Source organism: Giraffa tippelskirchi, chromosome 9 (assembly GCF_054371585.1).
Source record: "Giraffa tippelskirchi isolate mGirTip1 chromosome 9, T2T-mGirTip1v1.2.pri, whole genome shotgun sequence".
Classification (NCBI taxonomy): Eukaryota; Metazoa; Chordata; class Mammalia; order Artiodactyla; family Giraffidae; genus Giraffa; species Giraffa tippelskirchi.
Window position 1 is genome coordinate 54,466,461 of NC_137283.1, and position 12,392 is coordinate 54,478,852.

Sequence of the window (12,392 nt, forward strand, 5' to 3'; positions counted from 1 at the left end):
GCGGGGAAGGTGTAGGGAAGGGCTTTGCAGGCAGAGGGCCCAGGATGGGCAAGGGTGGGGAGGAGTGAAAGGATAGCATGTGTGGGGGCAACAGGGATCAGCCCAGCATGGCTGAGTAGGCGTGAGGATTAGTGGGCAAGACAGCACACAAGGGCAGGTGGCCTCGCTTCCCCCAAAGGACCTGGGACTTTAGCCTGAGGACACTGGGGAGCCTTGGAAGGTGTTTGAGCAGAGGAGAGGCGTGGAGATTGCCTTTTAGAAAGATCACTCTGGTGGCCCCTTGGGGGCCATGAGAATGGGCGTGACCTCCAGCTACAGGGAATCTAGTTGACCAAGGGCTGCTGTGCTCTGGGATTGCACTGAGGCTGTGCTTCTGGCGGGAAGCTCCCAGCCATTGACTTGGAGACATACTAGACAGGCCCTTTCCTGGGAGACAGCTGGCTGGCTTGAGGACTCCCCGACACCCACTGAACCTTCCTTAGACTACCCAGCGGACGAGACCCTTCCACCTGACCCACTTTCCTCGTCTTCTTCCCCTGGAGCTTGATTTGCATCATCCCAGCCTGCCACTCTCTCCCCGTTTTCTCACCCATGGATGTTAGGGAAGGAAGTTCTTTTTCACTTCATCTCATCCTGTGCTAGCTTCTCAGGGGGCCCAGACTAGGGATGAGACTGGAGGCGGGGCCACAGGAGCAGAGAAGAAGGGCACACTTGGTGACATTAAGGTCTGGTCCACAGGATGGCTGGAAGTGTGCACCCACCCGCAGCCCCTCCTCTCTCCCCCACCCCCACTGCCTTTCCCCAGGGCTGGAATTCTTTACACAAAGCCGGGCAATCCTCTGGGTCCATACTGGTCTCCCCAGCTAGGCTCTGAGTCTGTCCAAAATAAATAAATGAATGAGTCACTGAGTGAATGAATGAATGAAGGGGGAGAGTTAGTCTAGAGTGATCCCGGAACTCTACTTTGGGCCACTTGGTTGTAGCCAGTATTTTTGCTATTTCCATGGTATTTTTTCTGTCACTGAATTTTCCTTTGAAGAATAAACTTGCACTCTTTTGTGCATCAGAGGAAACTTTCAGGAATAAAAAGACAGGAACTTCCCTGGTGGTCCAGTGGTTAAGAACCTGCCTTTCAATGCAGAGGACATGGGTTTGATATCTGGTCGGGGAACAAAGATCCCACGTGACTGGGGGCAACCAGGTTCATGCGCTGCAACTAGATAGTCGGTGCTCCGCAAGGAAAGATCTCACGTGATGTGGCAAGAATCACAACTAAGACCTGACACAGCTAAATAAATATTTTTTAAAAACTGAAAAGAAAACCCATAGAAGGACAGAAATTTTTTGAAAGTCATATATCCAATAAAGGTTTAATATCCAGAATATATTAAAAACAAACTCTTACAACTCAACAGCAACAAAACAAACCACCCAATTCAAAAATGAGACGGAAAAAAAGACAACAGAATTGAAAGGACATTTCTCCAAAGAAGATATTTTTTAAATGGCCAGCAAGTACAAGAAAGCAGGTTTTTGGTGCATTGGATGAGGCTCACTCACTTTGGGGAGGACAATTTGCTTTGCTCGATATTGTTAGTCATTAGGGAAACAAAAATCAAAACCACAATGAGATAACACTTCACACCTCTTAGAATGGCTATTACGTAAAAAAAAAAAAAGGGAAAATACAAGTATTGATGAGGCTATGGAGAAACTGAAACCCTTGTGCACTGCTAGTGGGAATAAAAAAATAAATGGAGCAACCACTAGGGAAAACAGTTTGTCCGTTTTTCAAAAAGTTAAACATAGAACCCAACAATCCCACTCATAGATACACACTCAAAAGAATTGAAAACAGGGTCTCAAACAGGTATTTACACACTCATGTTCACAGCAGCATTATTCATAGCAGCTAATATGTGGAACCAACCTAAGTGTCCATCCATCAGCAGGTGAGTGAATGGATAAACAAAGTGTACTCTGCACACTCAATGGAATATCGCTCAGCCACTAAAAGGAATGAAATTCTGACATCTGCTAAACATGGATGGACCCTAAGGACTCTATGTCAAGTGAAATAAACCAGTCAGAAAAGGACAAATATTGTCTGAGATATGAGATCCACTTATAGGAGACACTAGAATAGGCAAATTCATAGAGACAAAAAGTATAAATAGAAGTTACCAGAGGCTGGGAGAAGGTGAGAGAGAGCGTAATTGCGTAATGGGGACAGAGTTTGTTTAGAGTGATGAGAAAATTCTGGAAACGGATAGTGGTGATGGTTATAGGACACTGTGAATTATACACTTAAAATGGTTAAGTGGTAAATTTTATGTTATACACACACACACACACACACACACACACATATCATTATTCATTAGGGAAAGGAAAAAAATCGAAACCACAAGGAGGTACCACTTTTTTGTGGTATGTTGTTCAGTCACTCGGTCATGTCCGACTCTTTTTATCCCAAGGGCTGCAGCACGCCAGGCTTCCCTGTCCTTCACAATCTCTTAGAGCTTGCTCAAACTCATATGATGATACTATTTAACCATCTCATACTCTGTGTAACTCAATCCTCCCCACTAAAAAACCTGCACTTAATGGATTCTGGGGGTGGGTCCTGATCCCCCCGCTTGCTCTGGCGGTGGGTTCTGAGAGGCTTTAGCCAGTTAGCACATCCTCGTTGCTGGCTCTGGGCTGGGCCTGTGGCAGGGACACTAGTTGTTCCCTAGGATCTTTTTTCCTTTTCTGGGTCTCAGCACTCAACAGAACCCACAGTCACCAGGTGGCGGGTCTCTGCAGAGGGACCCCAACCACCTCTCCCTTCCATGTGCTACTCCCCCACCACAGGGAGGGCGGTGGTGCCTATTTCCTCAACCCCTGACTCTCAGCTGGAATTGTGACTTATCTTGACCAACGGAATGTAACACAAGTGATAAATGACTATCCCAGGCCAAATCTTGAAGAGGCCTGGTGGCTTTTGCTTTTCTTCCTGGAATTCAGACTCCGGGTAAGAAATCTGGCTGTCTTAAACCCTCTTTGTAGTGACAAATCCCAAGCTGGCTGTGCTGGGAAGCCAGGCAGAGAGGTCTGACCGGTCCCAAGTTTGGCAGTCACCCCAGCTGAGGCACCAGACAGGCAAGTGAAAAAGCATCTCGGACTTTCCAGCCACAGCAGACACCATATGAAGCAGAAGAGTCACCCAGCGCAGCTCAGACCATCTTGAAAAATGATGAACACAATAAATCATTGTGTTTTAAGCTGCCAACTTTGCAATGGTTTGTTACACTGCAGCAGATCATTGAAACAGAGATCTGTTCTGGATATATTAGCCAGGGTTCTCCGGACAAACAGAACCAGTAGGAGATACCCAAATACCTTTGTTTATTATAAAAGAATTGGTTCATGTGATTACTGCACCAATAATCACATGGTTGTGGGGCTGGGGGGTGGTGAAGTCCCATGATGTGTAGTCTGCAAGCTGGAGCCCCTGGAGAGCCCCAGAGATTGAACCTGTGTCTCCTGCATAGACAGGTGATTTTTGTTGTTGTTGTTTTTAACCTCTGAGCCACCAAGGAAGCCCCAATCTTGGGATTTAAGATGATGCTTTGGAAGAAGTTTGTGAACTAAGTTCCCACTTCTCCATTCTTCGGAAAGCTTGTGCTATTCCAGTCTTAAATAGAAATAACATAAAATAAAAATAAAAGATGCTTTGGAACACAGTATCACTTCTGTGATATTCCTGCCTAAATGCACAAGCTGATCCAGACCCTTCAAAAGAATCAATGTCATACAATACAGAGACAGAGGAGTTGTTACAGATTAATGGAGGCTAAAGAGATACCATAAATGAATGTAAACACAGTCTTGAATTTTCTTTAGTTACAGAGGACATGATTGGGACCACTGGCAAAATCTGAGTAAGGTCTGTAGATAAAACATTAATGTGTCACTAGTAAAACACTATTAACGTATTGGTATTCGTTTCCTGGTTTTGGTCATTGTACTGTAGTTACATATGTTTTTAGCAAACATGGACTGAGGGACTGAAGGATTTAGGGTAACAAGGCATCATGTCTGCAGTCTGCTTTCAAAAAGCAGAAAAGTTATTTACCAGAGACTAGTGCTTAGTCACTCAGTCGTGTCTGACTCTTTGCGGCCCTTTGGACTGTAGCCTGCCAGGCTCCTTTGTCCCTGGGATTTTTTTATGAGAGAAGGATAAAATAAATGTGGTAATATGTTAACATTTGGAAATCTGGTGAAAGGGATCTAGGAGTTTTTGGTCCTATATTAGCAAATTTTCTCTAAGTCTGAAATTATGTCAACATAAAAAGTTTATTAAAAATCTGTTTATCTGAGATAACAGCTGCAGAGACTGGCCAGTTGCAGGAACTACAGGTTTCTGCTACAAACACAGGCAACCCAAAAGAAAATGGATTTAAAAAATTGATGAGACCCCAAGTAAGAAGAAATCCAATAGGCCAATAAACATACGCAGATGTGCTTGAGCTCATTAACTATCAGGAAGTACAAATTAAAATGACAATGAGATACCACTACACATTCATCAGACTGGAAAGATTCGTCTGACAATATCAACTGTAGCCCTGTGGAATGCTGGGAAAAACATCTGATGCCAGGTGGGAATGTACACTTATTTGTTCAGCCACTTCAGAAAATGGTTTAGCATTATCTAATAAAGTCAGAGATGCACATTGGTTGCCTGGCAGTTTCACTCTGAGATGTATAACCTGTTCACAGCAGCACTGTTCAAAATAATCCCAGGCTAGAAACAGCCCATTGTCCATCAACAGGAGAACAGATAAACTGGAGCACAGTTACACCGTAGAATGTTACCCAGTGAGGAGACTGAATGCCCTTCTGCTGTATGCAGCACACAGATGAAACCTTACAAACATAATATTGAGTAAAACCATATGGTTTTATTTAGATAAAGTCCCCAAACAGATAAATCCAGAGCTCTGTTGTTTCAGGTACATGTACAGGTAATAGAACCATGAAAGTGAAAGTCACTCAGTCCTGTCCAGCTCTGCGATCCCATGGACTGTAGCCTGCCAGGTTCCTCTGTCCATGGAATTCTCTGGGCCAGAATACTGGAGTGGGTAGCCATTCCCTTCTCCAGGGGATCTTTGCAACACAGGGATCAAACCCAGGTCTCCCAAATTGCAGGCAGATTCTTTACCGTTTGAGCCACCAGGAAGCCCAGTAGTAAAACTATGAAGGAAAGTGAAAAAGGGATTACTTAAGCATTGGGAGGGATTTTTATCTGTAGAGGGAGGAGTGTGATGGGGAGAAAGGTTATTTTAAAGTGTCCCAGATGCTGTTAATGCTGTTTATTTACCGAGGTGGAGGTTACACTTTCTCAAGCTGTGGATATATCTTGAATACTTTTCTGCATATTATATTGCACAATAAAAATTACTGAAATCAAGTATTAAAAACAAAAGAAAAAAGTAGTCTTTGTTCTTTACTCAACTGAAAGTGCTATTACAGGGCATGAACGCAAGAGGGGGCTCTAATCGGTGAGCCTAGGGAAAGCGAGGTTTCCTGGCAACGGAGAAACACAGCGCGCCGGTCATCTCCTGAGAGTGGGTAAGCAGTGCATTCTGGTTCCTACACCTGCCAGGTGGGCCCGAGGTCCGCTTCTGGCACCTGGAGCGTCTCTGTTGGTTCTAAGAGCGTCTTTGACTTTTCCTGATGAGAAGGGCTCTTCTTCCAAAGGCAAAGTAGGGTCTGCTGACCTGGGGAGGCTGTGCCCTCGCATCGCTGAGCTTTTTTCTGCTACAGTCAAGGTGGCCCTTTTCCGGAAAACTCCAAGCACGTTGTACTATTTCCCTTAAAAAAAAAAACAAAACAGGAAAAAATTGAGAAAGGTCTTTGCCCACAGCCTTCGAAGCACAAAAAAGAAGACTTTAAAGATTTGGGCCGTGGTTGGAGGTTTTCTTGGATTGTTGACAAAACAGAACATTTTAAAATAAATTAGTAATAGGTCGTTTGAAGCTGAGTTGTTGTTCAGTCGCTCAGTCGTGTCCAACTCTTTGCAACCCCATGGACTGCAGCACATCAGGCTTCCCTGTCCTTCAGCGTCTCCTGGAGCTTGCTCAAGCTCGTGTCCGTTGAGTTGGTGATGCCATCCAACCATCTCATCCTTTGTCGCCCCCTTCTCCTCCTGCCCTCAATCTTTCCCAGCATGAAGATCTTTTCCAATACTCGCAGAATACACTGTTAAAAAGCACTTTCCCATACTTTGTTTCACTTGATTTCCCAGTTGCTCTGGTATCACTCCATTTTGTAGGTGAAGAAACTCAAGCCCAAAGATGTTAAATGGTGAGAAGTCCAGAGCTTTCCTCCCATCTCCATTTACAAAAGAACATTTACTATTTATTTTGAAAGGGGAGAGGCTATTGTCTCTAATCAAGAAATGAAAATTAAAACAGCAAGAATATAACTTATTTTCTCCGTCAGATTAGCAAAACTATTTTAAATCATAATCCCTCACACTGGGGAGGTTGTTTGGAAACTGGCAGTCTTTCCAGTACTTAGTGGCAGTGGAAACCAGTAGCCACTCTTTGGAAGTGCAGCCTGGCAACACCTAGCAGGAGCCATAAAAATGTTTCTATCCTTGGATCCTGCAACCCCACTTCTGAGAACCTCTCCCAGTAACATAATTTGAAATTTGGGGAAAAGTGTATGTGCAGATATTCGTGGCAGCATTATTTATGACAGCAAAACATTGAAAACACAGAGGAAGAGTTAGGTTGCCAAGGGAACTATCATAATTAAAGTAACATTAATATTTCTGTTTTTTAAATGATAATTCTGAAGCCTGTGGCATCATGGGGAATGCTGCTGTGTAATATTAAAAAAAAAACGAAGCTACAAAATGGCCTGAACACTAGTTAAGTTCATAACTACAGAATATCCCATTGGTGTGGGGTAGAAGTAAAGTGGGGGAAAGAAAAGAAAATTAGGGAGGTGGGAATGCTTTTTTTTCTAAAATTTATTTTATTGAAGTATAGTTGGTTTACAAGATGGTGTTTCTGCTATACAGCAGAGTGATTCAGTTATTTATATGTGTGTGTATATATACACACACACACATATATATATATATACACACACACAGTTTTTATATCGTTTCCGTTATGGTTTATCACAGGATATTGAATATAGTTCCCTGTGCTATATGGTAAGATCTTGTTGTTTATGCATTCTATATGTAATAGTTTGCATATGTTAATCCCCAACTCCTAATCCATCCCCCCATGCTTCTTCATAACTTTTTTCTCCCTTTTCACTTCCACTCAGAATCTAATTTTTCTTTTTCTTCATTTTTTTTAGTGGAGTATTTTTGTCATATCACTTGGCAATATCATGCTGACGTACTCCAGGAAAGTCAGAAAATATAACACTGAAATACCCCACTCACAAAGAAGCAAATCTCTAGTAACACTTTAGAACGGTGGTTCTTAAACCTGAATGTGCATCAGCGTCACATGGAGGGCTTGTTAAAACTCAGTTTGCTGAGCCCCATGGGGAATTTCTGATTCAGTAGGTGGGGGTGGAGCTCAAGAACTTACATTTCTACCAAGTTTGCAGGTGATGCTGCTGCGGCTGGTTCCCAGACCACACTTTGAGGACCACTGCCTTAGTGTGTAGCCTTACAAAGCCTTTCCATGTGTCACAAGTCTAGATGCCGCACCTAAAAATGATGAATATTTAGGTTGTTTTTCCAGGAGCATTCTTGTGGCTTAATCTCTGAAGTATCCTTAATTATTAATTATCTGATTAATTAAGATTGTTGTCATTATGAATTCATGTTATTAAAATTATTAGACTTAAGTTTCCACTTCCAGAAGTGGAATCGTTGGGTCAGAAGACCTGTGTGGGGGATTCCCTGGAGGTCCAGTGGTTAGGACTTTGTGCTTTTTTTTTTAACTTTGTAGTTTGTATTGTAGTATAGCCGATTAACAATGTTGTGATAATTTCAGGTGAACAGCAAAGGAACTCAGCCATACATACACGTGTGTCCATTTCCCCTCAAACTCCTCTCCCATCCAGGCTGCCACATAACATTAAGCAGAGTTCCCTGTGCTATCAGTAGGTCCCTGTTGGTTATCCATTTTAAATATAGCAGTGTATACATGTCCATCCCAAACTCCCTAACTATTCCTTACCCCCATCCTTACCCCCAGCAACCATAAGTTCGTTCTCTAAGTCTGTGAGGACTCCATGCTTTAATTGCCTACATGGCAGGTTCAATCCCTGGTCGAGGAACTAAGATTCCACAAGCCATGCTGTACGACCAAAAAAAACCTGTGTGTTTTTCATGCTTTTAATATACCTTGTCAAACTGCCACCATAGAATCTAATGTTTGTCTTGTGCTGTGACAATGTGCCATTTCATTTAATCTGTAAATTTCATTAATTCATTCAGCACATATTCAGTGAATGATATTTTGTGCCGGGGATTTTAGAGACTCAGAGATGAACAAGAGGCACCAATCATATGAAGTAGAGATTATTACTATTCCCATTGTACAGATGAGGAAACTGAGACCCATGAGCCCAGGAAATGACTTGGGTATGAAGACATAGAGGGTAGTTGTACCTAGTCTCTTAGGGCTGCTTCACCATTTGCACAAAAGAGTCAGTGTTGGCTCTGGGCAGGCTCATGCTGCATTGTTCCACGTGGAAGGGAATATTTTAATTTGGGGTGGCAACTCTCTTTTTTTTTTTTTTTTCCATCACGCTCCTGGAAAAATCAAATGAGGAAACATCCTGGCATCTAGCTTAGGAAATAAAGCTGATCCAAAAGCTGCCAGGAATAAAAGCTACCAAAACTTTCTCAACTGAGTTTGAGTTTCTACTCTTAAGAAATTAGCTAGAATTGGCCCCCTCTGATTCCAAAGTTAGACTTGTTGGGAAACCTTCTAACAGAAAGCATGATAGACGTGCGTGGACATGTAGAAATTCAGTGACATCTTGTTTTTCACTTTCCTAAACAAGCTCTAATTACAACTGTTGATTGGGTAGCTTAGTGGTGAAGTGCAAATACTTTGGTTTGACAAAGCAGAAGGTTTTATAATAAGTAAACTATTTTTTTTTTAACTTTAAGCTTCAGTTTCCTCATCTGCCAAACGGGTCTAAGAATACTTTCCTCAGAGATCTCTATGTAAGAGCTAAAGGATTCAGGGGGTAGTGGTCCCCATCTGTCCCCCCCTCTTTTAAAAATATTTGTATTTATTTGGTTGTGCCAGGTCTTAGTTGCACCACACGGGCTCTTGGATCTTTGTTGTGGCATGGGGCTTCTTTTAGTTGAGGCATGTGAACCTTTCACTGTGGCAGGTGGGACCTAGTTCCTTGGCCAGGGATTGAACCTAGGCACTTTGCATTGGGAGTGTGGGGTCCTAACTACTGGACCATGAAGGAAGTCCCCATCCACCCCCTTTCAATTCAGGAATCTAACCCGTGCAAAATCCAGGGGTTCCTGGGGCCTGACACTGAATTCCTGCAAACCCAGCTGCATAACAGCCCCAACTGCAGTTGCCACCTTGGATGTGGTAGCTCTGCTACACAGCTGAGCATAGCTTCGAGTTCATGGCATCCAGTCAGTGATCTAACTTATACATTCTGTTCCATCCCTAACAAGAAGAAGGACCAGAAACAGTTCACTTTTATGTGGGGCGGACAACAGTACACGTTGACCATCCAGCTCAGGCTGCGTTAACTCTCCCGCCCTCTGTCATAACACAGTCTGAAGGGGCTGGACCATCTGGACATTCTGCAAAACGGCACACCGTTCCACCCTATTGGTGACATAGTGTGAATAGGACTCGATGAGCAAGATGTGGTCCCAGGGGGTAGGAAATAAACCCTACAAGAATACAGGGACTCTGGAAGATGGTCAGTTGACCCCAATAGGTTTCAGGGGCTCACCACGTCAATGGTTTGGGGGGTGTTCCGGTGGTCTGGGGCATGCTGGGATCACCTTTCCAAGATAAAGGACATCTGATTGCATCTTGTACCTCCCACCATTCAGAAGGAAGCTCAGCACCCGGTGGACCTCTGTAGGCTGGAGCCCGCATATTTGATACGTGGGAATTCTTATCCAATCTGTCTTCTGAGTGATGTGGAAGGCTTCCAGCTTTGAGCAGGTCCTGGGCAGAGAAGAGCTCTGTGAACTCCTCAGGCTGTTCTGCATAGCAGTTCTGCCTCTTGGCCATATGACCTGGGAGAGCTTGTGCTATGAGAGGGAAAATATGCCACATGTTTATGGCAAGCCCCAACGGGATCATCACCCAGCTCCCCAGAGTTCTGGAGCAAGGCCATTCACTCTGTAGCCGAAAATTAGCACCCTTTGAGAAAGTCCTCCTGGAGTGGCTCCTGGAAGAGACGGAGCATGAAGTGAAGCCCTCCCAGCCCCTTCCGCATGCATGCTCTGGTCGTGTCTGACTCTGCGACCCCACAGACTTTAGCCCGCCAGACTCCTCTGTCTATGGGATTTCCCAGACAAGAATACTGGAGTGGGTTGCCTTTTCCCACCTCCAGGGGAATCTTCCCGACCCAGGGATCAAACCCACGTCTCCGGCATCTCCTGCGTTGGCAGGCGGGTTCTTTACCACTGCACCACCTGGGAGGCCCACACAGCCTCTCATATGCTGGCGTCTGTCAGACCTCCCATGGCTTGAGGTCAGGGAGGCGTGACAATCTGAAGTCAGATGGCATGTCTGGTATGGGGCACAATTAGGGCAGAGGGCACAAGTAAGCTGCCCAGGCAGGTGGCCAAGCCCACCATGTCACCCACCAGTGCTGCACCCACATGGCCCCTTCATCTCACACCTGTGGCTGCATGGGGCCCCCTGTGGCCACCTGACAAGGAGAGAAAGGGTCAAGCTTGATCCACAGATGGATCTGTTCGGTGTGTGGGTAGAAGCTGAAAATAGAGGCTAGCCACAAGGCAACCTCATTCCGTAGTGACCCTCACAGACAATAAATGAGGTGGAATCTTCCCAAAGGGCAGGGCTTTGAGCAGATCACGTGGGCATCGTATCCACTCTGGGCAAGAGAAGCTGCCTGAGGTAAGAATAAATACAGACTTATGGGCAGTGAGAAAAACAGGAAGGATAAATACTAAAGATTGGGAACAAGAAGGTCTGGGAAAGCGGCATGTGTGTGGATCCACAGGAATGGACACAGGGAGTGAAGATCTTTGTGCCACATATTGGTGTCCGCGGAAAGCATTCATCATTGAAGAGGTCCTAGGCAACCAAGCAGAAAGGGCAACTCAGCTACATCAGCAGTCAGCTTCTGCCACTGATCTCCTCAGTTTTGGCACAGTAGGCTCATGAGTGGAGCTTATGTGGCAGGAGAGAGGCTCTGCATTCACTGAGAATGATTTGGGGACTTCCCCGGGGGTCCATTGATTAATAATCCACCTTGCAATCCAGAGGACTTGGGTTCAATCCTCGGTAAGGGAAATAAGATCCCATGTGCTGCAGAGCAAGGAAGCCCACACGCTACTGGAGAGTCTATGCACCGCAACAAAAGATCCCACAAGAAGCAACTGAGACCCAACATAACCAAATATATAAATATTAAAAAGAAGGATGATCTGGTTACTGCCGCTACTGAATGTCCAATTTTCCAGCAACAAAGATGAACATGGAGCTGCCAACATGGCACCGTTCTTCAAGGAACTCACCGCCAGTCACTTGATGGCAAGTTGATTACACTGGACATCTTCTACTCAGGAGCATTTGTGTTGACTGGGACTGACACATACTTGGACTATGGGGTTAGCTTTCCGGGTTACAAGTTCTCAGTCAATCTAAAGATTCGCAGAGTGTTTGATCCACTGACATTAGGTCTCAGAAAACATCACATTGGACCAAAGGATTCATTTTACAGCAAAGAAGGTGCAGCCGTACATGTGACCATGGGACCCACTGGAATTACCACACACCACATCGCCTAGGAACTGCTGGGTTGGGGGAAGCTTCGGGCTTCCCTTGTGGCTCAGCTGGTAAAGAATCCGCCTGCAATGCGGGAGACCTAGGTTCGATCCTGGGTTGGCAAGATTCCCCTGGAGATGGGAAAGGCTACCCACTCCAGTATTCTGGGCTGGAGAATTCCATGGACTGTATAATTCATGGGGTCGCAAAGAGTTGGACACGACCGAGCGACTTGCACTTTCACTTTCGGACTTATGAAGAGTTTGGGGGTAAAATGTACATCCAAGCCATCAAACCAGGCTGCCAAAAGATAACAGGTTTTGGGTCTCTCTCCCAAACCCAGAAGTATTATCTCATTTCCACCCCCACAGACCTGTAAGAAGGAGGTGCGTGTGTGCTGAGTTGCCACAG

General features: G+C 44.8%; 1 protein-coding gene across 1 annotated transcript in view; it reads left to right on the plus strand.

Moving 5' to 3' along the window:
- TMEM40 (transmembrane protein 40) overlaps positions 1–5,619 on the plus strand; it is a 43,933-nt gene extending 38,314 nt beyond the window's left edge. Inside the window, exon 12 of the mRNA XM_081526378.1 lies at positions 5,521–5,619. Within this exon, the coding sequence (XP_081382504.1) occupies positions 5,521–5,546 (26 nt within the window). The 3' untranslated portion in view covers positions 5,547–5,619. The remainder of the gene's footprint in view (positions 1–5,520) is intronic.
- The last annotated feature ends 6,773 nt before the right edge of the window (positions 5,620–12,392 follow it).